Genomic DNA, 26,676 nt, shown 5'->3' with positions numbered 1-26,676 from the left:
ATCGTCTGAAAAGGTCTGGATCGAGTAAATTAAAAAATTGGCGGGAAAGATATTGCGTCATTTTCAACAAAATGTCAACATAAGAAAAAATTTCGAATATGGATTTAACGAAACGAGAGTTGGCAATTGTTGACAAAACTGACCTTGAAAGAGCTGTAAGTAGTTCTAGTGAGCTTGTATTCCTTTTTGGCAGACATCTGTTTCAATTTGTTTGTTTATGGAGTTATCATTTTTATTCATCCTTACCAGGGTGTGGAAGCTTTTTTGGAAAGATATGAAATTTCTAAGCCTTGTTTTATTAGGTGATCAAATTTTGTTCAATGATCCCTGATGCGCTTCAAACTTTTTTAAGGACGTCTCCAGCGAGAAAAAATATCTGACAAATCTTGCATAAAAAAATGATTGTTGTTGTGCAACTAAAATAACAACACAATTTTTCTTTACATAATCAAATAGCATTAAATCACAAACTTATCAAATCAAAAAGGATTGGCTAGGTGCACGAAAGCATTAATTAGTGTAGATTAGAAATATATGGATAATCACCGTGCCTTAATAGCATAACTGAGAACAAAAGTTTGCTGCAGTCAAATGTTATGTATCAAAGAGCCTGCTTCAATAGATGGTTAATGATTTTAACCAGTCTGGCAGATAAAAAAGAATTGGATGTATGACACAAGAAGAAAACTATTGGGGTATTTACTTTTTTCAATATTTTGAAAAAGGGGTTTCAAATACTATTGGAGTTAGTGAATGGGGAAAGAGAACTTACCCAGTTGTCTCCAAATTTCTTCCACACTGTTGAACTAGCCATCGTGGTGGATAAACGAGTTAGTAGAGGAATAAATACGCGATACTTAACGCCATTTTTATATTATATCAAGCGAACGAATAAAAGAACACGAGGCAAGATCACAGGGTTACAAAGTTACATGGCCCAGTCCTCCTAACAACAACAACAAAATTTGTAACTATGATTAAAAACTAAAGTTTAATACTTAACACCCCCACTTAAACTTTATGTAGTAATTATATAATTATAAATTCTAGTTAATGAAGAACAACAAAACGCAGTGTTATCAAATAGTTCAAGTTTATATTCCCATCATTACTGCAATAAATTTCTTGAGCTTGAAACTGGCAATTGGCTTTGTAAAGACATCTGCAATGTTCTTCGCTGTTGGAACATAAATCAGATCCATAATACCTTCTGAAACTATTGATCTAACAAAATGATATTTTATGTCTATATGTTTTGATCTTTGATGTACCATAGCATTTTTAGCTAGAGCTATTGCACTTTGGTTATCACAATGCAGTACAAACTTGTCATATAAAGTAGAGTTTGTCATGTCTTTCAATAACTGCATTAAGAATATTGCTTCCTGTGTTGCTTCTGCTAAGGCCATATACTCAGCCTCGCAGGTAGATAGAGCAACTGTTCTTTGTTTTCTACTTTTCCAGGATATCATGGGGCCGCTGCTTACTAACTGGTATGCATAGCCAGTAATGCTTCTTCTGTCTTCAGAATTAGCCCAATCTGCATCACAATATCCGAATAAATGCATTTCGTCTTTAGATTTGTGGAATATCAATTTCTGATTCATTGTTCCTTTCAGGTAACGTAATACATGTTTTGCCATGGTCTCATCAGCTGAAGTAGGGTTTGCCATGTGTTGTGCTAATTTGGTGACAACATAGCACAAATCAGGTCTAGTTGAAGTCATGATATATATCAAGCTTCCAACTATCTTTCTATACAACTTGGAATCAGTTGGATCAGATGTATTTTCATTTGCCTTGTATGAACTTTCACAAGGAGTACTTCTTGTCTTGCAATCTGTCATGTGAAATCTTTCAAGCACTCTCTTAATATATTCAGTTTGATTCATTGTAATTTGGTTACCTTCTCTGCTCTTGGATTATAGCACCTATTCCTCACATATACTGCTGTCATCACAGCATATACCCATAGTGACTTTGGCAGTGTAGATTCCAATAACAGACACCTTGCCATATCAAAAATGGATCTCCAGGACCTTTCCACTGTTCCATTCTGGTGAGGAGAATAAGGTGCACTCATTTCCTGTTTTATTTTATTCTCTATCAATAGCTGTTTAAACTTCTCACTTGTGAATTCTCCTCCATTGTCACATCTCATCCTCTTAACTGTTCCATAGACTGCAACATCTGCTAAGAATTTCTCCATTGCATGAATGGCATCATTCTTTCCTTTCAGAAAGTACACCATGATCAGACTTGAGTAATCATCTACAATGGACATCACATATCTGAAGCCATTTCTGTCTGCCGGTTCTATCGGTCCAGCCAGATCAACATGTACCAACTCAAGTGGTGCATTGGCACGTTTATCTGGACTTCTGTTTCTGTACTGTGTCATTTTACCCTCTGTACAGATGTCACATTGGAAACTATCTTTACTTGTAATCTTCATACCATCTACAACACCTTCCAATTTGATAATATCTCTTGAATTACAATGTCCCATTATTTCATGCCATTCTTTCAAGGTGTGTGATGTACTCTTTGTCAAGACTGTACTGCATAGGTAATAAAGTCTACCACTCTTCTTTATATTGAATTTTGTGCCATTTGGACTGATTAATTCTGCTGAATTTTTCTTGAAATTTATTTCTGCCCCCTTTTCTGTAGCAGCTTGTACAGATAGGATGTTTTGCTTGAATGTTGGTACAAAAAGAGCATCTTTTAGAATTGCTTCTTGCTCATTACCATCAGAGTCTATAAGACAGATACGTGCATCTCCTCTTCCCTGTGCAGTATTTCTTATTCTGCTCCCATCAGCTAGTTCAATGAAATGTTTTTCTGAGTCAAAGTTTGAGTCCATATTTATAAAATACGACTTGTCTTTCACAACATGTGTCGTAGCACCACAATCAACAAGCACTGTTTTTATGTCATGAGCCTCACAAAATATTTCATCTTGGCTGCAACCAATTTTAAAAATGAAAGAGTGTTGTTCAGGGCTTTCTTTTGCAGCTGATTCTGCAACTGATTTCACAGAGTCTTTCTTCTTTCTACATACATCTGTATTGTGTGTATTGGTTTTACAATAATGACACCATTTCTTCTTCTTACCATACTCAGGGCATTCTGGGTCAGTTGATTTGTGGTTTGGTTTGCCACATGTGTAACACACTATAGGCTTTCTTCGTGTGCCAGAACCAAATCGCTTAGAAAACTTCATTACACTGTCTCTTGGCTCTTCACAGTAGGCTTTTTCAGTTTCTTCAAAACTTCTCAGGGCTACTTTGAACTCAGTAAAAGTTTGATCTTTGTCCTTCTGAGTAACTACAGTTGAAAACGGTTTAAATTTCGCTGGTAGCCCCTTCAACACCATTGCAATAAGAAGGCTGTCGCTGATTGTTTCACCAGCTGATTTTAAAGATGTAGCAGCTGTTTCAGCACGGATTATGTAATCTGTGACACTCTCTTCATCTGTTTTCTTGAGTGAAGTTAGCTCTGTGTACAAAGAAATTATTCTTGGTTTTCTTTTCGAAAGATAATGTTCTCTTAATATCTTTAAAGCATCTCTACCCTTGTCCTTGGCATCCCGCAGCACTAAAGACAAACTTCTGTCATCCAAGCACTGAACTAACTCGGCAAATGCTTCTGCATTTTTCTCTCCGTTCAATTCTTCATCACTGACGCCGCCTTCCTCTTCCGGGAGAATAACTTTATGAAGTTTCTGGAGCCTCATTAGGCCTAAAAACTTAACTTCCCACAGCTCATACTTCCTCTCATCACCATCGAATGTCAGGCGTGACCTGGGCCCATAACCTGTTGAACTAGCCATCGTGGTGGATAAACGAGTTAGTAGAGGAATAAATACGCGATACTTAACGCCATTTTTATATTATATCAAGCGAACGAATAAAAGAACACGAGGCAAGATCACAGGGTTACAAAGTTACATGGCCCAGTCCTCCTAACAACAACAACAAAATTTGTAACTATGATTAAAAACTAAAGTTTAATACTTAACACACACATGTACCTACCATCAAATATGACAACTTCTTTAATTTAGATATGGTGTATGTCTTAAAAATGGACTTTAATTTACATTTCAACATTATTGCAGCTATGTGCAACAAAAGAAATACGGGTGGAAGCAAATCAAGTTTACACTGAGCTAAGGAATCAAGTGAAACATGTAGAAAAACTGAAACTTGCAGCTGAAAATTGGAATAAATTGGTAAGCTAAGAACTTATACTTGGCAATGCCTTTTAAATTGTATTAAAATTTGACCGTAACTTGCTTTGTTGGGCACATTTATTAGTAGGGAACAACAAATCCAATGATGAGCAATAAGAGTTAAAGATATTGTAACAGTTATTTGATGAGCAAAATTGGACTGGAAACAAGGGGCACCTTCTGATAATTTTGGTACTTTTCCAGGAATTTTAGGTGAATTATATATGTATATATTTAAAATATCCCTCAAACTACCTTTTCTGCAAAACAATTCACTGCACCCCATTGTGGGTTACGACACAAAGTTCCCCCAATGATTTTTTTTGCAAGAGCTCTGTTCATGTTTTCATTAGCAAAAGCAATTAGAGTCTGAAGAATACTTCCTGGTTAGTAGAAAAGATATTGAAAGGTTAACAACAGAAGCAATGCAGATCAAAGAGTATCTTCCTAAGGTATGTACTATCTCAAATTGCGATAATGCTTTAAGCTTGACCATCCTCAGATGTTACTCTATTATGAAAAAAACAAAATAATATTTTAATTATTTTTTCTTCTCTGGACAGTTTAATAATATTTCAAACATGAAACAATCTGATTCCCCTTCTCTCATTCTAACTGATTTCCAAATTAAAACACACATCCACAACACAATCAGAATAAATTGTTCAATTGCAGATTCTAAGAAAAGATTTTTATTTGGCATACACTAAACTAGATAAGACAGAAGCAGGTATGTTACTTTACTGTTAATAGATGTGTCTTGGAATATGTAATATGAATCAATTTATCTAAATTAAACCTTATCTAATATTGAGTAGAGCTGTATTAAGCATGGACTATTTGGAAGGTGTTTTGCATCAACATGCAAAATCTTTCTGTCTTCAATACAAAAGGATGGGTGTGCCATATATTTCTTTGATAAGATTTTCCTATTTGCTATGCCTCATAATTTTTACCATGGACTTCAGTTTAAATGAAAATAAACTTATGAAAGCTTTCAAATTGACCTCAATTGGCATTAGCCCAAGCATAACACTTTAAAGGTAATCAAACAAGTAAACTTTTGTAATGACTAAAAATTCCTGTCACAGCTTTGTTACAAACAAAGGCGGAAAAGCAAAGAGTGGCAAGTGAGCTTGACAGGGCAACAAAGAAACACCAGAATAACTTGGCCGAGCTTGAAGGAGAAAGACAAGTAAAACCAATTTTTGAAAATAAATGTGAAAAATTTTTTTTAGCATATAATGCTACAGGCTATCCTTCTCTGGTTTTTTACTTTGAAAAGTCTTGAATACCTAGTCTGTAGCAATGTTACAGTTATAGCAATTTTTTGAAGCATAGAATCTGTATCATGTGCATTAGTATACTGATGAATGATGATGGATATAATGATAGATGATAATGATTGCTTGCTGTTGTCGATGATTGATTGCTGATGATGATTACTTTCATGATGCTGATAATGTTTCATTAGTTGCTTCTAATAAAACAGTACTGATGGCACTAAATTTTTGATCCTTTTACTTTTCAGGAAAAAGCTGAGATGAAAGTATGTATTTTAAAGTTTCATTTAATTGTGTTTCATTGAATCAGAAAAAATAATAGGAATTTGTATGCAAGCAACAATGATTTACATGATGAGATAAATAGCTCTTTTGCTTTTGCAGCAAGCCATAGAAGAGCTAAATGAAATAAATTCGCAGCAATCAGACTACTGTTCTCGCATGGGTGCAGCTACATGCACTCTACTTTGGCGGCTTTCACAAAGGGAAGACTGCACAGAAACCATACTTGCAGGGGTAACAAACATTACACTCTCTCATTGACCTCTGAAGGCCCTCAATTTTCTTTCCTTCCTGTCACTTCTTGAATTTTGTTAGTTCATCTTGAACTTGTTATTATTCACCATTTAACAAAAATATTATTCAACATTCTTTTCTTTAACAAAAACAGATTTTGACAATACTGTTTTGCAGTGTTAACAGATATTTTTTCTTACCCAGTGTTTCTTTTTCCCTTTCCCTGTGTTAAAATTAGACCCACACTGATGAATTCATTCAACTGGTATGCCACACAATAGAAAGCTTTTCACTGACATTGTCTGAAAATGAATCCTATGATGAAAACTCAAGAGAGGTCAAATTTGTTCTGGCTTTGTGCGGTGTGGCAACCAATATTGCAGCTTCATCTTATGGGAGAGAATTTCTGATGAGCAATGAAAATGGAGAGAAGCTGGTTGATTCCATTATTTTCACATTCTGCAAAATTTTGCCAGAAAGGAAACAGGAGATGAAGATGAGAAACCTTTGCATGAAGTTTTTGTACAATACCAGGTTAACTATTGACATTTCTTTTATTAAACCTGAAATTAACTTTAGTGGTCTACTTGAGTGGCTGAATGAAATCATTGGTGCCAATCTGTAATATACATGTTTGTGATAAATCTGAAGAAACTACAAAAGGAATGAACATCTCTATTTCCCTTGCAGCATCAACCAAAAAGGAATAAAATACTTGGCGAAGAAAAAGTCTTTGCTACAAACACTTGTGTCCGTAATTAAGGGTAAGTAAGGGTGTCTACTTTTTCCAACTCCAAATTACAAGTTAGTTTCCTTCAGGCCTTGCAAGAAGAGGCACTAGAGCTCGATCAAGCACCTCCACATGCACCTGGAAAGCACTGGAGCTTTATTGATCAAGCACCTAGCATGCTTTGATGTATTAAAATTGACAACCAAATTTTGTTATTGATGATATATGGTGGTGCTAAATTGAGCGCCTAGAAGGTTAAAGGTACTCTGTTTGTGAAGCACCTGCTTTTTGCTCCTCACAAGGCCTGGTTTCCTTGGACATTAACCTTTAAATAACTCTAATATAATTATTTTTATTCATTTTCAATCAGCTGATGCCACCATGGAAAATCGGCTTCTAAGTGTAAGGCAAGTAAAATATGGTTTCAATCTTTATACTTTTTGTCAGCTCACTTTCATCATCAAAGCCAAAAACCCTTCATACTAAACCATACTACCTTCCTAAGTATCATATTTTTATTGGCAGAAACCCTTCCCTTGTAGGTTGATACAGTCACTAATGTTGGAATCTGAAAATGCAAGCCTAGCTCATGTGGTCCTAAGCATGGTTAGTCAGATTTCTTACAATTCTACATGTGAGCGATGCCGACAGAAATTTTCTGTAATTAAATTTCCACTAGATATGTTTTAAGACTAGAAATTCAAAGAAAAAAAAGATGTAAATTAAGATGCCTAGTGTATTCGCAGAGGTTGCCTTATTATTGCCATACATTTTAACATTATCAACATTCCAGAGTTTCCATTTTAAAAGTTGAGCATGTTTGATTTTGGGCAATAAATGCCCATAAGTCCTTTTGTATTTCCTAATCTTTGTTGATTGCTATTGTTTCAGGGTGAATTTATCAATGCTAAATTTGCTTTTACAATTAACCCATTTCTAGTGATGCCTATTCTTATGCATTTTTAGCAATTAGAGCTTCTGCACATTGCAGCCTTCAAGCAGCCTTCATCTTAGTCTAATATGTGTATGTGGAGAAAACGATTTTCGAAAAATTTTGCCTACATTTCACAGCCAAAACTCTTCGACTAAGGGGCAGTGAAGCAAAAATGAATCATTGATGAAAGGCACCTCAATTGGGTTAACCAGAGGCATTTAGTTGACTGGCAATTAGTTGACAAAGCCATACCACTAACTGGTGTTATTTTGAAAGGTTATCATACTTTGAGGGGTTGATTATATTGAGACTGCTGAACCTGTGTGTATTTTGGTCATAACCCTTGAATGCTGGTGGAATATGGGCTGGAAAATATGGAAAAGAAAACCTGTTTTTATGTTGATCAACAATATAAGTGACACTGATTAACCAAACTTTCTTACCTAAGTGCCTTTGATCTTTTTTCTTGAAAAACAGTTCTCAATTGAAAAGATGAGGGCTATAGCAGTTGATGCAGCTGGGGAGGTGAGTACCAGATGGACCAACAAATTACATTTCACAGAAAATTTTAAATATAGTTTTAACACAGTCATATTTTTAAAAGAATAGCTACAAGCTTCTAGCTCATTTAGTTTTTCTTATCTCCATAAACAAATTTCATTTAAGTTTTATGAAAAAACTGAAACTTAGAAAAGAATCTGAAATTCTATTCCATATTAAGACATTTGGGACCTTTGTGTGTTTCATTGTGAAAGGGTGTTTCGGAATGCCATTCTGGTTGCATCAAATATCAGAAAATAATCATCTATCTATTTTCAAATCTTGTCTGACTTTACATCTTTGAATCATTTTATAGCTGCAAGAGGCACTGCTGGAACTGATAAATGATGTCAAATTTCTCAGTAGAGAACATTAATCCTAAACTTAAAGTTTGAATTTCCCAATAAGGTAGAATTTTATCTTAAAGTTTGAATCTTCAATGTTTGATTGCGTTCTAACTACAGATTGTGATACTATATTAACTTAATGGTATTTACTTACCCAGTTACCCGTAAATGCACAAGTTCCAACCAAAATACCCACACATAAGATCCATTAAGCATTTGTGTACTTATTTTTCCTCCAAGCTCTACCATATGGTTAATCAAATATATATGATATGATCAATTAATTAATCATAGCCATATTTCAAAACTTCCCAAATCAAAAGCACAACTTACTCTTCTTCCATTGGCAAGATAATTTCAGGAAAAGGAACCATTAATAGCAAATAAAGAAACTGTCATTGCAGGTGTTAAATGTTATTTTATTCAGCAATTGTAAGAATGCATTAAGATAAAATAAAGATGTTATCGCCAACTTCAAAACATGGACCACAACATTATCTTTCTATAAGAATTACACTGTTAATTGAAAAATCCCAGTCATATTAAATATCTCACTTGTAAATAATTTCAGCATGCTATCAGTTTGTGTTCAGTCTGCATATATTTTAGTATGAATGGTTTTTTATAAAGAGTGATTGCTGAGCTCCTTCTGACAGCTCTTCTCCGTCATATTTCCCAAGTGCTGCCAAACTGTTCAAGTACGATCTTTTCAACAATTCTTTCTGTGCAGCGGCAACGTTTTCTTCCTTTCCTCCCCAAGCTTTCAATACTGAAGCTTGCAGGGCACGGCCATAGGAGAAGGTCAATGCCCATGGCTTTTTACCTGTTTTTAAAATAGAAACACAAAAATTTAATCAAACTCACTGAAAATATAAGAAATTATTCTCTGAAGACAAAGACGCGAGTGGAGGTTTAATCAAGGGTCTGACTTTGGGAAAAAAGAAATTTGTGCGACCAGCCTTTTGACAAAAAAGTTTTCATGGTTACAAATCAAAGACATTAAGATAAAATATGTGCAACCATTCTGTCATAAAGTGTTTGATGCTGTATAGACAGAGTTGTACACTATTTTATGTAAAGAACAGGTCAATTCTAAGTTGAAGCAAATATGAAACACAGCAATACGCCAAGAATAAACAACAATAAAACCACGTAAATCAGTAAAGGCTAATATTTCGCCCCGGCATACGGGGCTTAATCAGAGCAAAAGATCAACTTTTGCTCTGATTTGCTACATGTTTCATATTTGCTACATTTTTATCGACTTTTCGCTGCAAGAACTCCTTGGAGCCCGTCGAGCAGCCTGCTACAGTGGCCTTTTCTTCGTTCACACAACTTTAAGTTGCTACTCCAAGTTTCTCGCTCAATGCAATCATCAATCAACTGTACGATTATCAGGCCCCCAAGCTACCCCTTGCTACCCCTAGCAACCCCCCAAGATGGAGAAAAATACTATTGTTGGATGCATATTTCATGTTGCAGTTCCTGGCTTTAGTCCCTTTCTCAGAAAACTTCTCCTGGCCTTGGTCTTTGCTAAGAAAGTGAATAACCTTGTTTTCTACTAAATAACAGCAACACAAACACATTAATTTTTAAATACTGGTAAAAAACTTTAATACCTTGGTGTTTGTTAATGGCATCAAGGTGAAGAGTTGCATCAACCTCTGATTGGCCACCAGACAAGAATGTGATGCCTGGTACTGCAGCAGGGGTGGTTCTTTGAAGAGTGGTGACGGTTGCTTCTGCGATTTGTTGTGGAGTGTACTTTGTTGAGCAAGATTGTCCTGTTCAAGACCAATTAAAATTAATATAAACAAATGAAGATGTGAAATTGATGATCAAATATTCAAAGAAAAATTGTATCTTGTTAAGCTTTATTTATGATGCAGCAGAGTTTAGGCTGATATGGCTATAGAAAATTCAGTTTTATACTCAAATGGTCTTTAGTTTTAGCTTGAATTTTCCCAAGTTCAGATAACTACAATTCTAAAATTTTTAAGAGTAAAAACTGGTAAATAATGTTGAAGAGTTTATTCCATAATCTTGAGGTTTTTCAAACAACAGGTCTAAATGAGATAGATTGATAAAAGTTAATCAGCAATTTTTTTCAACCGTTCCAACAACGCCCCCTTTTATTTTCTCTGTTATTTATCATAGTTGTTTCATATCAAACAACAAGTACCTTATGACTGAAAGAAAGAAGAGTCAGTGCAATGTTGCCTTACCTTGGGTTACCATATTGGGCTTGAGAAGCGTTCCTTCCAGGTAAACATGGTGGTCTATTAGGGATTTGTATACACATGCAAGAACCCTTTCTGTCACTCGTTGTGCAACGTTAAGCTCGTGTGTTCCATCTATAAGAATTTCTGGTTCCACAATTGGGACGAGGCCATTGGCTTGGCAAATCACTGCATACCTCGAGAGGACTTGGGCATTTTCTTGAATCGCAACATCGGTGGGTACGTTATTTGCCACGTTGATTTTGATAACACAACGGAATTTGGCGAACTGAGCACCATCTTTCACGTACTGCTGAACACGTTCAGCCATGCCATCTAGGCCTTGGGTTGTTGTCTCGTCGATAGTTCCTGGTAAATTTACTAGGCCTTTGTCAACCTTGATTCCTGGAATGATTCCCCTCTCCTTTATAAGTTGGACAAATGGCACGCCATCCTTTGACTTCTGATACAGAGTATCGTGAAACAGAATAACACCGCCAAGATACTGGGCAATAGATTTGTCGGCAGTAAACAGCAGCTCTCGATACCTTCTGCGATTCTCGTCGGTGTTCTCCAGGCCAATGTTTGCAAGTCTTTTGCCCATCGTTCCTGTGCTCTCATCCGCAGCTAAAATGCCTTTGCCTGGAGCAACAATTGCCTCAGCAACCCGCTTTAGCTCCTTTTTCTGCTCACAGCTAAGGTAGGCCATTTTACTTTTGGTATCTCTGGTCTGCAATGATGTTTGCACGTGTAGAACGCCTTCTAAGTTGTTGGGAAAGGAAGCGAAATGAGTTGTCAGGACCTTTGGTCGCAAAATAAAGTCACGTGATGCTCATAGGCCAATAACGTTACGCTTTGTTGGCCCACCTCCGCAGGTTACCGGACAGTGTTAATGGACAAAACACCATAAACATGCATTGTTTCACGTGCTTATTTGGCTCTGTGTCTTTTTCCAAAAATCCTTTTCTGATTTGAAGATGAAATAATCAGTTTTTTAAAGCCACTAGAAACAGTAAGGGAGAAACTGGAGACTTTCTTTGCAAGAAAAGTTTGCGAGAAAGAGACTTTCAAGCTGTTGCCTATAAAACAAATAATCGTATTGAATTGTCACAAAGATGCAGCTTAATTCCTTTAGAGAAAAGTTGTGAAATACTGCAGATACTTTAGGCTTCAAAGGTAACTCTCTCTATATTATTGATATTGCATTAAAAGTTAAAGAAGAGTCCTTAGAAGTTCTTCTTTTATCTTTCATGTGCAACAAAAGGAGCTCTTTTAGGAATTTTTGCTTTAAAATACATAAAAATAAACATACAAGGTACAAAGATTTCCAGAACTGTAACTTTAGAGTAACACAATACTTGTTGACCCCAAATCTCGGCTAGAAAGTATCCTTTTGAAAAAAGGTTTCAAGATTTTCTTGTTTCGTACAAAACTGATTGTAACTGCAAAAAAAGTAATTCTTTTTATACGCAGTTGTGTTTTTTTAATTTGAATAGCATTAGGATACAAAAATAAATCTTGTCCTTTTCATTCCTTTATTTTACAATTGTTTCATAACAATATAAATTCTATGATCATACTATAAGTTGAACAGTGAAATCGGCATTGTCGAATAGTCAACGTATTATGGTTAAATGCAAAATAGCCTATTTATTTTTAATATTGTCGATATTACAATTACGCAACAGTATGCTTTCTTGATAAAATTATGAATTCATAGCAACTAACAACAACAGCATCGAAAATAAAGAAAACACGTGGAACCTTAATGGTATTCATTACTCAGGAAGATATTGTCAAAGTTTTTCTTTTCAATTATGGTGGATAGCAGTCTGCACAATTTCACTTAACGCACTACAAAATTTCATTTACAATTCATGTTTTTCTGTTACATGTTCCTAGACTTGTAAAAGTTCCTTGCTTCGAATATTTGGTAATTTTGGTTGAGTTTCAGAAATGTATGCGTGAAGTTCCCAATCAAAGAAAATACCTTGAATTATTCGCAAAAGTTCAAGCATATGATTTACACTTTTCCATTGATGATTAAAGATATCGAAACCTAGCCTTTTTGGTAAAATTATTACAAACTATGCTGATGGCAATTGAAGTGCAATGTTTCAGAACCGCTTGCAAATCTCTTGCTTAAGAAGTCATCAATACAAATAAGCCCAATAATGCGTGATAAAACCCCTCTTGAATACAGCAACTCATTGTATTTTTATCAGCATAGTCGGTGAAAAAATCAAAAAACTCAAATACATGTAAACAAACGCTTTTAAAGCCATAATGTTATGGTTAGCAATGAGCATATGCTATAGTTGCCATTGCAACAGTCTTCAAAGTCTCTGGAATGTCAGCAAGACCTATTCAACGATCATAGTACTGTTATTGAAATCAAAGGAACTGTATTCTAAAGGCCATCAGTATAAATGTTCTTAATTACTAGCGAATGCATAATTTTTGAATGACAGAATTTCAAGTATGTTTAAGCTATTACAAGCGAAATTGAAGTCTAAAAATCCAAATCCATTTTACAACTTAGATCCTTATTAAGACTTCTAAGGGAAGAAGATGTCAAACTTGTAATCCAGTAACTCATTGATTAGCAACGTTTTTTCACTGCGAACCCAAACCATGTTTAACTTCATAAACAGTGTGAAGTTCTTACAAATTATTCCTCAGATCCAAAACCAAAAGCTGAGTCCGCATCAAACCATGAAAGATCCATTTTCTCTGTTGAAGATTTCTTTGTTCGTGGCACCACCTTCTTGATTTTGCTCTTGAAAGCTGGTTTCTTTGACTTCTCTTCACTTTTTCTTCCCTTTTCTTCGACTCCTGTTTGCTTAGGGAAGATTTTATTAAACTGGTCTATCTCTTCCGAATTTCTTATTTTCTTTGCCTTGTCTAAGCCAGGTGATTTTTTATCAGAATGTCCTCGATTATAGACTTTCTCTGTCCTGGTGCCTTTTGGTGTCGGTGGCACTACCAGTTTGGGAGATTCTCGGACAGTGGGTTTAACGGATATTATTTTGCTTGGCAGCTTAGATGTTGCTGAGGTGTTTGGTACTCTTTGCCTTTTGTTCAATGGATCCTCTTCGTCTGAAGATTCATCAGCATTAAAATTGAATGCAACTCTCTTTGATTTACCAGGTCTGTCGTCTCCATATCGAAGGATGCTTTGTGGAGTTTGCAAAGAAGCTGAAGGAATCAAGTTTTAATTATGATATTCAATAGGAAGAATGTGAAATTTAAAAAATGTGAAAGCAATTGTCCATCTTAGTGAAAATAATTTTTAACGAAATCATAACATGCTTTATAGCATCCTACTTGCTCATTAATTGCTTGATCAACAAAAATGTAAAGAAGCATATAGCGATTCTATTCACAGCTTTACCTCAGCATTTATCAATATCTTAGCTATTAATAAGTGGATAACATCTAGTACTGCGATCACGGAGCAAATTACGGATCGGTGAGGTGACTAAACATGAAAAAGGCCAAAACAAGATTGCTTTTGTTTTGCTTTAAGAAACTACCTGAAAATACTTTGGGGGCTTTATTAAATAGAATCAGTACACCAACCTCCCTTGCAATTGGTACTGTTTCTATTCAGTAGTTTGAAAATGCCAATTTTCATTGAGCATATTAAGAGCATTACTGAAAAGTATGTGATGAAGGTAATTGTAACATACCTCTTGGAGTTGTTGAAGGTGTAGCAAGTGGCGACTTTGGGAACAACTTTCGTACATGTGGACTTTCTGTTCTCTGCGTATGAGCCTGATCCATGGTTCCATTTGGAGATTTTCTTGAAGATTCAATCTCTTCCCGGCCTTTAGCTTTCACAGAAACCATCTCAACGTCCATATCGAAAGGAGCTTTCGGCTGCTTTTCTTCCCTGGGAACTTTGTTTGCAGTTATCAATTTCTGAATGAGCTCTTCGATCTTTTCATCTTTTTCTGCGATTTGTTTTTGAAACATCTGTAATTCTTGGTCTCTCTCTCTTACCAAAGACTCCAACTTGTCTTTAGATTCCAATATGTCTTTCGTCTTCTGGTCTAACTCCTTTTCTTTGACATTCATCAACTTTTCGTTCTCCATCTTGTACGTTTCAAGTGTCCTGCACATTTCGGATATGTCTGCCTCATATGCTTGCTTTGCACTAGCTAGTTCCTTTTGAGCAAATAGACATTGTTCATTTGAGATCTCTGCTGTTTTCTTTAGTTCATCCATCTTTTTTTCAAGATGTTCTCTTTCCTTTTCTTTCTTGTCAGATGTCATTCTAAATTGTTCATAACTTTCTTCTATTGATTTTTCCTTCTGTTTGATAGCATCGGTAATCTCTGTGTTACTTTGTTCTAAAGCTTTACAGTTTTCATTAGCAGCTGAAAGGTCACTTTCCATCTTTTGTGTCAGTTTTTCTTGAGACTTTAGCTGTGATTTCAGAGATTTAATTTCAGATTGTAATTTACTGATTTGTTTTACCTTTGTAGAAACTCTTTCTTGCAAATTCTTTACTTTATTTTCTGCCATATTGACCGACTTGTCTCTTGACATCATTAGTTCCTGCAGTGTACCTTCATTGTTGCATTTTTCAAGGCACATTTTTTCATATTTTGCTTGAAGAAGGCTGAATTCTTCTCTTGACTTATTTAACTCTGAAATCATTTCTGCGACTTTGGTTTCTTTAGCTCGCAGCTCTTTCAAAGCTTCTTCGTGCTTGATTTCTACTTGACAAGAATCTTTCTTTGTTTTTGCTGCTTCGTCTTCTAATGTTTGATTTTTGCTGGTAATTGCCTGGAGTTGCGACGTAATTTCTTCAACTTGTGACATGGCAAAATTAGCTTGAAACTCTAATTCTTCCTTGTTGCCTTCGAGCTCTTCTATCTTTTCTTTCATTTTGTTTACTTCAGATTCTAACTCTTTAGCCTTGTTGAGTTCGTTTTGTAAAATTTCTGCCTCCTCTTTGAGCTGTAAATTTCTTGTTTTCTCGTTTTCTAATAATATCCTCATTTTTTCCTCTTCTTCTTTAGTCGTCTTCAATGAAGACTCTACATCGTTTAGAATTTGCTGTAAATTTTGTAACTTTTCAGCTAGACTGCTCACTTCATACTTCATTTCAGAATTTTTTTCGCTAGCTTCTTTTAATTGTCCCAGCAAATCTTCTATCTCCAGATTTTTTCTCAGGAGTGCTTCATTAAGACTACTGACGGTTGAATTTGACTCTTTGAGTTCTTCTTCTTTGCCAAGCAAATTACTTGTTTGTAGCCTCAGCTCATTATCTTTTTCTGAACAAGAGTTTTTTAAAGCAAGTATCTCAGCCTTATACTGCCCCTCCAGTTGTTGATACTCCTGCATTGCTCTCTCTTGTTCCTTCTTTTCATTTTTCAGCAACATCTCGACTTCTTTCAAGGCATTACTTGTGTCCTCTACTTGACTCTGACAAAATGAACACTCTGCCCTTATTCTATTGATCTCCTCTCTCGCTTGTTCAATTTCTTCGTTTTTTTGTTTCAGTTCATTTTCACTGTTTGTGTTCTTTTTAGCAAGGTCTTTGTAGCGTTCTTCGATATCACTAAGCTCATTTCCTAGGCGCTCGATTACTTCTTTGTGCTCAATTTTGTTTCGGATCAGGGCTTGCTCCATCTCATGCTCTTTGCCAGTCACCTTTATCTGAAGCTCTTCAAATCGTAGCGCAAGGTCTTGAAAATCTGTAGCTCTTTGCTTTGCATCATCTCTCTGAACACCAAGCATTTGTTCACCAGTCAACACACCATTCTCTAGTCTTACCAAGTGCTCTTTTAAAGCATTGCACATGTTACGTGTTGTCGAGATCTTTTGACTTGTCTCCTCTTGGAGGGCCTTCTCATTCTGTAGCTTTGAACTTACACTTTCGTTTAAGAGCTGCAGTTCAAGAATAGACTTTCTAAGGGAATCTATTGTTTTGGATGCTTCTGTAATTTTCCTGTCTTTGTCGCTGATTTGTATCTCTGTATTGATTTTCCATTGTCTCAGCTTCTCAGTTTGTTGATATAATTGTGAATGTAGGGTCGTAAGCCTTTCTGCCGTCCTTGGTTCTCTGTGCTCTTGATCCTCATGATGCCGACTCTTTGTTTCCTGTGCCAAAAGTAAAGGTTCTGGATCTTTTGTACGAGTAGAAAGCTTCTGGAACCTTGGAGCACCGCCGATCGGTCCAAATTCACCGCTACTCGCTTCATGCTGCCTTGCTGATTGTTTTGACCGGGGGGAAGCTCCTTGTGTTGGATTGAATAGGAAGCCTTGCCTCTGCATTTCAATTGTTTGGAGCAGCTTATCCTACAAAATTCGTAATGTAGTTACAGTAAGGCTAGATCTAAGTAAATGATATATCAATATTCTCAGTCACAAATGGATATAAACCATTTAGTTATCAGTTTACTACAACTTTCTTCTCTTGACTTTCGTGTTGCTTAAGAAATACATAGTTGACTCTTACTTTCATAGCAAATACATAACTAGACATTCTTACGTCTTTAGTAGGAAGAATCTTACTGAATAAGTTCATAAGAGTGGGATGGCTTGAGGACTGTACAGATCGGTTGAAATTGCAAACTTTACATTTTTACTTGTTGTGCAAGTAAATGATTCCAAAAAGGGTATGTTTAATAAAGTTCACAGTTTGGTTTACTTTTTTAAGAAAACATATTCGAAGGCAGGTATGCATTTTATCTTCTTCCTGGCACTGCCCATTGTTATCATGGTAAGCTATAATACGGAAAAACAAACTACTAAAAGCGATCTAGCTCACGTTCATAGCTTAAAACTTTGAAAAAGAATTTCTAAAAGCTTTTAGACCAGGCTATTGAGTTATTTGACCTTTCTTTTTGCTTGCGTTGAGAAAAAGTTACAGCTTACACATACTCACAGCTTATAAAGCACTTAAGACGGAGCTTAAGCAAACAGAAGCTAAGAATTTAGTTTAGTTACGCGCAGCTTTCTAGATCATAAAGTGTAATTTTTTAACTAAGATCATAGGATTTCGAAAAATGGTGAATCTTTCGGTATGGAGAAAACGTTTTTATTTTTGCTTCCTGTTTAATGTGCTCGATTGTCATTTTTCATTTGTAAAAGAATAGTTGGCCAGGGAAAAGTTGCTATAAAACATACTAGCACAGATACACATGCAAAAGCCACGGTCCCATTTGCACGGTCTACTCCTGCCAATGACAGTCTTTATTTTGAGAACAGAGGTTTTACTACTAAGAAAAAAAATACACAAGCTGAAGAAAATATAAGGTTTTAGTTAGATTATCTTAGTTCTCTTACTTATCATGATAGGACTTCATGTTGCAATATGCAAGGAAAGGATGCAACTTTCAAAACAAACTCAGATAAAACAGGTGAAGGCAAAATTCAAATCATTTTAGGTATATCATTGAAAGGAAAGGTGGAAGACCTTTCTGAATCGCTAGGCAAATCAGAAAAAATGTGGAGAAGAAGGAGAAAAGAAAACACTGAAATAATCAGGATTCATAAAGGAATAGCGAGAATGATTCATTAATAATAGGATCTCGATTCCAAAGCAAGAAAGTACAATATCTCTCAGATAAATTTCTAAAAACTGTAAACTGTAATGGCTTAAGTCTACCATTCGGTTTGGTGGGTTTAACAATTAACTCGGATAAACACATTCAATTGTACACCCAATCTTTATCAAGAAAAATCACTTCGCTTCTTTTAACGTCGGTTTGACACCTACCATGTGGCTATGCACTATATAAAAAACAGAACTTACAGATGTCCATGGGTTGATATGTTATAATATTTTATTATTCAGTATAATATTTTCTTATTCGTTTCTTTTCTTATTCACCATTATAATCAAGCAACACACCTTTCAAAACTGAAGGTCTATTACACGGTGCTCCACACTATCTTTTTATCAAAGAAGAAACAAAACAAATTAATCTCGTTTATTTCTAATTCATTCGACGAGAACTTGAATCCTATAGGCTTACCTTTCATTCACTTTCTTTTTCTTTATTTTTCCAATTTCATGTTGGCCGCCAACTGCCTCCCTCTTGATTATTAGCTGTACGCGTCATCCAAAACAAATTTCACTTTCGCGCCACTAGCAGTAGCTCGACCCAGATCCCTCTCGATGAAGAAATTGCGGTTTCATGCGGTTTTTCGTTAAATGGGTGCACTAATTTGAAGACTTCATTCTTGACACGAGATAGAAGCAAGCTAATTAAAGTTTATTTTTTAATCTTAGTGGCTTGCATAGAAACTATTTTTTAACTAGAATTTGGCTTCAAAGTTTCGTAAATTAAAAAGTTACCTAGCTTCAAGCGAATCAGTATCTGGTATTTTCCTTCGATTTCATGCCCATAATTCACTATTTTGCCCAGTAATTGTTTGTGTATGACCTGAAAACTTTGTTCAGATTTTTGTTTCTCATTTTGAGCAAGTGAATATCAGTCTTCTTAGCTCAATTTATTAAATATAAAACCATCACAGAAGCACGTGACTTGCTCCGGGTTAAAGTCAGGTAAAAGTCTGGAAATCGAACGAAAAACGACAGAATTTCATAGCAACAAATAAACCTTTAATTATCACTATTTTGTTTTGGTTTTGAGAAAGGCAATGGATTTACCAACAGTTTACCGCTTTCCAGGTGACGATGAGAGTTATATGATTGGAAGTGAGGTTGGTAGCCGACTTGATCTTTTCAAAGGTGCCCTATACAAAAAATTCCCCAATTTGTGGCGTAGAATTGTTACCAAAGATGAAAAGAAAATTTTATCTGAACTTGGAGTGAGTAATAGAGTCCTTGCAAATTGGGAGCTTATGTGCATTAGAGCATCAGACGGTGAAGCAATCTTGAGAGGGGATGGTCAGCAATTCAAAGGTCCTGGTGGAACGAAATCGCGTGGTTTTGTTGTGCCTATCAAAAAACCTTGTTTGCAGAACCAAATCCATGGGACTGCGAATCCGGTAAAAGCTTTAAGAGGCGAAGGTACAGAAGTACATCTTGCTCCACTTATAAACTCTTGTGTTTCAACACAACATCAAATAAAGCCTAAAAAGCTAAAGAGAAGAGCAGAACTCAGAGATCTGATAATGCCAAAATGGTATGATATGGTATCTTTTATTTTACGCCTTATTACTTATTCCTGCTAATCCAATGAAAACGGCACTAAGTTGTTTATAGTAAACAAACTTGACAAAGGAAAATTAACGCTTTCCTTGAAAGAAGATGAAGAATTCTTCAAATCCACTTTCTAACAGGCCCCCTAGCATAAAAGGCACGAGCATAAACAGCAAATGCTACAAGGAATTATAATGAATTTAAACAACATCCGTTTCCTCTGTACAATGTTTCTTTCATAAACTATTGAATATTGAATAGGCTAATAAAATTGTGAACGAGGCATCAACATTGTCAAAATTTTGGATTCGAGAGGGGAACTGGGAGAGTAAGAAGTCTTGTTAAGCTGTACGCAGGGTGCCAGAGACTCAGAAGAAGATATTAACGATAAAATTAGCGAATTTTACCCTACAGAAGTGTTTCATACGTTTATAAATTTTCTGTGAATGGATACAGTCACCAGTGGCGTCGCCACGGGATGGACATGTCCACCACAGTTTTCCCAGAAGTCGATTTTTTAATTCCTCGTAATCCGTTGAAAAACCTTGGGGGGGGGGGGGGAGTTAGGCTGATCACATCGATTTCGATTCTCGCACTGGCAGAAAAGCCACCGTTACGGAAAATGCTGCTTGAGAAAGTTGCTTGTCAAAAAAATTCGAAATAGGTAAAAAATATTAAAAAAGGATTTTCCAAAAGTCTGAAAGGCATGACCGAGAAAATTTGTTTTTTTTCACCCCAGTTTTTTCGAGCTAGCGACGCCACTGACAGTCACTGACATTCAGAGAGGCTGGAAAAAATTAATAAATTGACAATGGTCACTGCAGATACGATCCCCTCAGCCACTTTTCTCAAATCTTCCCGCCTTCTGCACCACAAATTTTGAAGGGTATAGCGGTCTCACTCCTAAAACGACAGATATCGGGAGAGAGGCAACTCTACAACAAAGAAAAGATGGCGACTCCGAAAGCAGCAAACTCTTCAGTTGCCCCTTTAACTTATGGAAACAAACCCAAAAAGTTTCAATTAGAGGATGATGGTGAATCTTATATGATTGGCAGTGAAGTTGGAAATTTTTTACGCCTTTTCCGAGGATCTTTGTACAAGAAGTATCCATCTTTATGGCGTAGGCTAGCCACAATTGACGAGAGAAAAAAAATAGCCTCACAAGAAAATGCCAGTGGAAGTTCCCTGGCAACAAACATTACGCTTGTTAGAGCAACAGAGATAGAAGAGATTCTCGAGGGTGATGATGACAAGTATAAGGTTGAATTACGTGAAAAGGTTGCATTACAGAATGTGGATAGAAACAAGGCCAAGCGCGGTAGTAATGTTTGGTTGCCAAATATTTTACCGAACAGTTCCCATCATCTTGATGCAGTTCCAGCTGCCACTCCTATTAACAGAAACAGATTTGGTCCTAAAAGAGTTAAATCTTTCCCGACTTGGTAGGTCATACAATATCCTTGACCAGGGAAAGTTGTTGGCATTTAGACTAACTTTGTGGTTTGTCATACTTAAGGTCCTGTCTGTCACCCTGTCATATATTTATAATGTGGATGACACTAAGCAGGCCTATGAATCAGTGATAGGGCCAGCCAAAAGGCTCTGGGGGGACAAAACAAAAAAGTTTAGGCAATAACCTTGTAATAAATTGATCCTGCTGAGTGCATGCATTTGTCATGCTCTGTCAACTGGTCAACTGGAATATCAATTGATAATGATCAAGTAAACTAGATAATGCCTTTGCTAAAAGCAGTTAAATTAATGGACCATCCTTATTCAAAATTAAATGACAAATTCAATATATTTTGCAACTGAAATCATCTGCAAATAGTGCACTTGCTATTATAAAAGTCAAGGGCCATCAGATTAAATTTTTGTTGCAAGGATTGATCATATGTATGCAGTTCAGGCTGTCATCCATTTAACTTGTCAATACATTACTGCATTTCTAAGGGACTTTTCCGTACATTTCTATCAGTTATGACCCTTTTATTTTGTGCAATTTTATTTTTCTTTTAACCAAAGTAATTCATCATAAATTTAATGACAGGTAAGTTGCTGGCATGCTAGCTATTTCAGTTTAAGAAATTTTTAATAGTTGTGTATTAATGCTGAAAATATGGTATTATGTTGCATGTTATTTGTAGCTATGATGATCATGATATGGCAGCAGTACACGAGGCAGCTGCATTACCAGAAGAACTAATACCTATAAGGTTAGACATTGAAATAGATGGACAGAAGTTAAGGGACTCCTTTACTTGGAATAAAAATGGTAAGTTCACAACATCCTTTGTATTCTTATGTGTACTGCATGTGCTGCAACGACTTTCTTATCATAACGAGATGCACAAATAATGCTAACTATATGAGAATAATGCAAAATATTCAAAGGCCACTGTTGTTACTTTTGCAAAGAAGAATAAATATTTTTCATTGGAAGTTTTGCCTGTTTTGTTAAGGACCTAAAACCTATTTAAACCATGGTTGGAAAACTGAATTGCAGATAGAGCAATTATAATTATTATGGATATATTTCATGTAAAAATGTTTCATCAGGTGGTTTGACAGTGTCAGAGTCATAAATTTTTGCTTAAATTTTTTCTTCCTTGCAGTGGTAGCTTGGATGTGTCTTATCTGGGCAGAAATCTATGTTAACTTCCACTCAGTTGTTAGCTCTTTTTGAAAACTTTCTTGTTAACGAGCCAAGCTTTATGAAATGTTTTTCAGAGACACTAATTACACCAGAGTCATTTGCTGAAGTTTTCTGTGATGACTTGGACCTTCCAGCTAACAGCTTTGTGCCAGCAGTTGCATCTGCTATTCAGCAACAAATCAAACAACATTCAACAGAAACAGAAATCAATATGGATGATGCTGCTGATCAAAGAGTTATTATAAAGGTTTTTGTCTTGTTTTCCTTGGTTGTGGCAAAAAAACTTGTCTTTGTTTCCAAATTTGCAATCCCAGCCCCTTGCAATCCCAGCCCCCTGCATGGCAGTGAATGATAACTAATTGGGTTTACTTACCTAAAAGAGTAACAATGAGCAGATAAATGAATGAATGAATGAATGAGTGAATAATGAATGAGTGAATGAATGGATGAATGAATGAATGAATGAATGAATGAATGAATGAATGAATGAGTGAATGAATGAATGAATGAATGAATGAATGAATGAGTGAATGAATGAATGAATGAATGAATGAATGAATGAATGAATGAATGAATGAATGAATGAATGAATGAGTGAATGAATGGATGAATAAATGAATGAATGAGTGTATGAATGGATGAGTAAATGAATAAATGAGTGAATGAATTAATGAATTAATGAATTAATCAACAGTGCTGTAAACAAATATTCCCATACTTAGGTGGAAAAAGTTTCATTCTATCCTGCTAGAGAAAAGCAATACAAGAAAATAATAAAGCTTTATTTGTTTAAATTGCAAAAGAGTTAAATATGATTTCTGGGACATGAAAGTTGAAGCTGTTACATGTGAGAAACCTAACACAATTTGTATGTTGTATGGCAACCCCATACTCCCCCCCCCCCCCCCTAACACCAACTCATCTTGTTTTTGCAAATCACCTACAATCTTGGGACACAGTTGTTGAGACAAATCCCTAAAACGTGTTGGCTAGCATGAATTTATAGAATGTGTAAACGTTCAATACAGCTGCGAATCCTCCTTGTATGACGAGTTTCAAATGCTTTCTTGATTGTACTTTCCCTAGCTGAGTAAAGGATCCCATGTTAGTATCATATTCAAACTGCCGTGTATTAGGTTTATATATTATTGCTACCTTCTTAAAGAATTGTTATTCATCCAAAAACTTTGTGAATGATTCTCACTAAATGTTATTTTGACATATTGTTTTTTAGCTAAATATTCATGTTGGGAATGTTTCACTGGTCGATCAGTTTGAATGGGACATGGCAGAGCCATTGAACACCCCTGAGCAGTTTGCAATGTCATTATGTACAGACCTTGGATTAGGCGGAGAATTCGTCACTGCTATTGCGTACAGCATCCGCGGACAACTGAGTTGGCACACAAAGACATATGCTTTCAGTGAAGCGCCATTGCCAACCATAGACAACCCATTTAGAACAGGAAATGACGTAGACCATTGGTGTCCATTCTTGGAAACACTTACCGATGCCGAAATGGAAAAGAAACTGCGCGATCAAGATAGAAATACGAGGTTCGTTTTAGCAGAATTTTGTAAAATTCTCGTATTTATAATATTTAAGCAAATATTTCTTTGAATAGACGTTATTTGAAGAGCAGTTTTAGCTGGGACTGTGACTTGTTAAGTTATGACTTGGTGCTTAATAGTAGATTTAAACATTTTTAAAGCCACCAAGAATCTTCAGTCGATATTTTGTGTGAATAAGTAATGTTGGCGATAAGGCTGTGAGTACCATTATTATTTCGTAGTTTTTTTTAATTTTTCGTATTTTTTATAGTTTATTCCCTTCCTTTCTTTCATCTTTCATCTTTTTTCCGTTTAGTCATTCGATAATCGATCAGTTAACCTGCTCCATATCATTAACATCAAATTACTTAACGTTTCTAACATTTAGTTGCCTCTTAAGAAATGAAGAAAATGTACTTTCAGCCTCTCTATACCCGTTTGCTTTTTTAAAAAAATTTTATGTAACTAATCTGCTTCACTTTTAGGCGTATGCGTCGTCTGGCAAATACGGTTCCAAGTTACATATGATGTATCAGTCAAGCCCAGTATTGATTCACCAAGCAAAGTTGATGTACACTGAGGCACAACAGCTCATAAATTGAAGTCATTGTGAACATGTCACAGCTCAATTATCCGGAGATGTGTGCACTACCTTACGGGGAACTTAGTCAACTTACTAAATGTTCATTCAAGTTTATGCTAGTCTCCATTAAGCTGGCTATTATCTAACTTGCCAAGCATCTGTCGAAGATCCCATTAAAGTACATCTTTTAAAGACTTGCCTGGGCATCATTGATTGTTGAGGACGCAAAAACATTATTGTAACTGTTAACCTATCTTGATTTTTATATGAAAAGAATGACACCGTACTCTATACATGAGTTTTAACGAGAAGAAAAACTATCTTGTGTTTGTAGCAATATCTCTTAACGGTTTGACTTCCTAAAGTCTAGCCGTCAGTATTTGGTAGACAACAGTATATTTATATCGAGATGTCTCGTTTTGTTAAAATGCAAAATTGTTCCTTGATATCCTTTGACACGAAATCTTACACTGGATCCACCATTGCAAACGCTAACAGTTTTTTATGTATCATTCTAATTAATGAAAATTGCTCTTTACCGGTCTGCATAAAGTCCTCGATACCGCATAGGCAGAGCTGTACACTCTTTTGGTGAACAGAACAAGATGATGCTAAGTTGCTACTCAAAGAGAAGTATGGAAGTGAGCCATGGACTGTATCTAAAGAAATGGAAAGAGAATCATTGCAGCAGAGATGTGGTTTCTTTAGAGAGTATAAAGAACAAGATGGACAAGTCTTCAACAAATGAAGATGTTTTTGTTGAAGGAGGAGCTGAAAGAGGCTGTTGGAAAAGTTAAGAAACAACTGTAAAAGTTCCTTTGATACTGCATGTGAAAAGACGGAACAGAAAAGCTTACACTTACGGGAAAGATAAAAGGAACAGGGGCAAGAGGAAGAAGAAGTTCAAACATCTTCAGTGATTGGCAGAATGAAGCAGGATGTTGGTACTTATTAGAAGTAAGGAAAGCAGAAAAGAATGACGTAAACTGGTCGCCGATGTCACACGATAAGACACAACAACAAGAACACTCCGAGTATCACGGCAACTTTTCCCTGATGATTCCTAAAGAGTTATGTTATCGTAAAGAGTTATCCTAAAGAGTTAACTATAAACGTTTCCAATTAATTTTCTGCCATAGGTTATAAAAAAGACCTCCTGTAAATTGACATTCTGGCCTACTCTTCAGTTCCATTTATTGGGCTGATATCAAACTATTCAATTTTCGTAGCTGTTATGATTGCGTTCCAGAAAATGTTATGTTGAAGATAGAAAAAACTTATTGAAAATGTTTCATTTCTTTTCTCGCCGAATTTCATTTTTGCACCGAAGTTTTCACGTTCTCGCCGAAATTTACACTGAAATTTAAAAAATGTGACCGAATTTCTTTCCACCGAAAACTAGTCCACCCAAATTTTTGGCACCGGATTTTTGGTATTCCTCGTGATGTATAACATTGCCAAATAATCCATAAAAGTAACAATTTCTGCAGGAATAGTTAAACCGAACAAAGTTCCCGTACGATAAATTCAGTTCAAGAAAATAAGAGGGAAACAAACTAGCTATGATTCCAAAGTTCTTTCAATCAGTCGTCTTAGGAAACAGTTAATCTACAATCTAGATTCAAAATGATTACTAAAATGATATCCACAATACATTCCCAAAACATATCCAATTTTTATTCTGTGCACGCGCTTGTGTTGAAATCGATAAACCCAACAATCTACACTCAACCGATGATCCAAAAATCAGCTCCCCCCCCCAATCTCGATGAGATCCCTTTATAAACATCACGGAAAAAAAGAAACAAGACTCATTATGTACAACGTGTTCCCTGCAGGGTCTTCATGACACCTCGGTTTGTTTTTCTATCAGTTTCTGTTACTTTTCTTTGCTAGTTTGTTTTTCTATCAGTTTCTGTTTCCTCCAAGGTGATATTCAAATATCCACTG

At 35.8% G+C, this 26,676-nt stretch overlaps 4 protein-coding genes across 5 annotated transcripts; 2 read left to right on the top strand and 2 right to left on the bottom strand.

Moving 5' to 3' along the window:
• Positions 1–17: 17 nt before the first annotated feature.
• Positions 18–10,306, top strand: LOC135683738 (heat shock factor 2-binding protein). Of its 2 annotated transcripts, XM_065199087.2 has the most exons (13): positions 18–155; positions 4,124–4,237; positions 4,591–4,689; positions 4,913–4,967; positions 5,329–5,432; positions 5,769–5,786; positions 5,905–6,036; positions 6,275–6,570; positions 6,727–6,800; positions 7,137–7,173; positions 7,309–7,372; positions 8,178–8,225; positions 8,557–10,306. In XM_065199087.2, exons 1-13 carry the CDS (start codon positions 99–101, stop codon positions 8,614–8,616), a joined length of 1,158 nt encoding a protein of 385 aa, XP_065055159.2. In that variant the 5' UTR covers positions 18–98; the 3' UTR covers positions 8,617–10,306. The 2 variants fall into 2 exon arrangements, with proteins under 2 accessions (XP_065055159.2, XP_088965228.1); XM_089109102.1 differs by having other exon boundaries at positions 8,178–10,306.
• Positions 8,986–11,515, bottom strand: LOC135683739 (fructose-bisphosphate aldolase). Its single transcript, XM_065199088.2, has 3 exons — positions 10,813–11,515; positions 10,207–10,371; positions 8,986–9,410 (listed from the first exon to the last, which is right to left on the bottom strand). The coding sequence occupies exons 1-3, from the start codon at positions 11,513–11,515 to the stop codon at positions 9,193–9,195; spliced, it is 1,086 nt and encodes a 361-aa protein (XP_065055160.2). The 3' UTR covers positions 8,986–9,192.
• An 809-nt stretch (positions 11,516–12,324) lies between these two features.
• LOC135683734 (uncharacterized) lies at positions 12,325–17,190 on the bottom strand. The gene is made up of 2 exons (XM_065199079.2): positions 14,499–17,190; positions 12,325–14,004 (listed from the first exon to the last, which is right to left on the bottom strand). The coding sequence occupies exons 1-2, from the start codon at positions 17,092–17,094 to the stop codon at positions 13,478–13,480; spliced, it is 3,123 nt and encodes a 1,040-aa protein (XP_065055151.2). The 5' UTR covers positions 17,095–17,190; the 3' UTR covers positions 12,325–13,477.
• A 2,223-nt stretch (positions 17,191–19,413) lies between these two features.
• On the top strand, positions 19,414–26,227 carry LOC135683737 (SWI/SNF-related matrix-associated actin-dependent regulator of chromatin subfamily B member 1). The gene is made up of 6 exons (XM_065199086.2): positions 19,414–19,962; positions 20,738–21,378; positions 22,084–22,211; positions 22,667–22,839; positions 23,827–24,149; positions 24,629–26,227. Exons 1-6 carry the CDS (start codon positions 19,429–19,431, stop codon positions 24,669–24,671), a joined length of 1,842 nt encoding a protein of 613 aa, XP_065055158.2. The 5' UTR covers positions 19,414–19,428; the 3' UTR covers positions 24,672–26,227.
• Positions 26,228–26,676: the final 449 nt, after the last annotated feature.

Source organism: Rhopilema esculentum, chromosome 7, assembly GCF_057945365.1.
Source record: "Rhopilema esculentum isolate cy_ngs chromosome 7, ASM5794536v1, whole genome shotgun sequence".
Taxonomy (NCBI): Eukaryota; Metazoa; Cnidaria; class Scyphozoa; order Rhizostomeae; family Rhizostomatidae; genus Rhopilema; species Rhopilema esculentum.
This window is presented reverse-complemented; position numbering and strand designations above follow the sequence as displayed.

Excerpts from the sequence above, each read along its gene's own strand:
- LOC135683738 (XM_089109102.1), top strand. The coding sequence starts at position 99 with ATGGATTTAACGAAACGAGAGTTGGCAATTGTTGACAAAACTGACCTT. Across the intron at positions 4,690-4,912 it reads TCAAAGAGTATCTTCCTAAG|ATTCTAAGAAAAGATTTTTA; the intron begins GTATGTACTATC and ends GTTCAATTGCAG. Across the intron at positions 6,037-6,274 it reads CAGAAACCATACTTGCAGGG|ACCCACACTGATGAATTCAT; the intron begins GTAACAAACATT and ends TGTTAAAATTAG.
- LOC135683734 (XM_065199079.2), bottom strand. The coding sequence starts at position 17,094 with ATGCAGAGGCAAGGCTTCCTATTCAATCCAACACAAGGAGCTTCCCCC. Across the intron at positions 14,005-14,498 it reads ACCTTCAACAACTCCAAGAG|CTTCTTTGCAAACTCCACAA; the intron begins GTATGTTACAAT and ends TGATTCCTTCAG.
- LOC135683739 (XM_065199088.2), bottom strand. The coding sequence starts at position 11,515 with ATGGCCTACCTTAGCTGTGAGCAGAAAAAGGAGCTAAAGCGGGTTGCT. Across the intron at positions 10,372-10,812 it reads GCCCAATATGGTAACCCAAG|GACAATCTTGCTCAACAAAG; the intron begins GTAAGGCAACAT and ends GGTCTTGAACAG. Across the intron at positions 9,411-10,206 it reads TGCCATTAACAAACACCAAG|GTAAAAAGCCATGGGCATTG; the intron begins GTATTAAAGTTT and ends TTTTAAAAACAG.
- LOC135683737 (XM_065199086.2), top strand. The coding sequence starts at position 19,429 with ATGGATTTACCAACAGTTTACCGCTTTCCAGGTGACGATGAGAGTTAT. Across the intron at positions 22,212-22,666 it reads CTTTACTTGGAATAAAAATG|AGACACTAATTACACCAGAG; the intron begins GTAAGTTCACAA and ends AATGTTTTTCAG. Across the intron at positions 22,840-23,826 it reads ATCAAAGAGTTATTATAAAG|CTAAATATTCATGTTGGGAA; the intron begins GTTTTTGTCTTG and ends ATTGTTTTTTAG.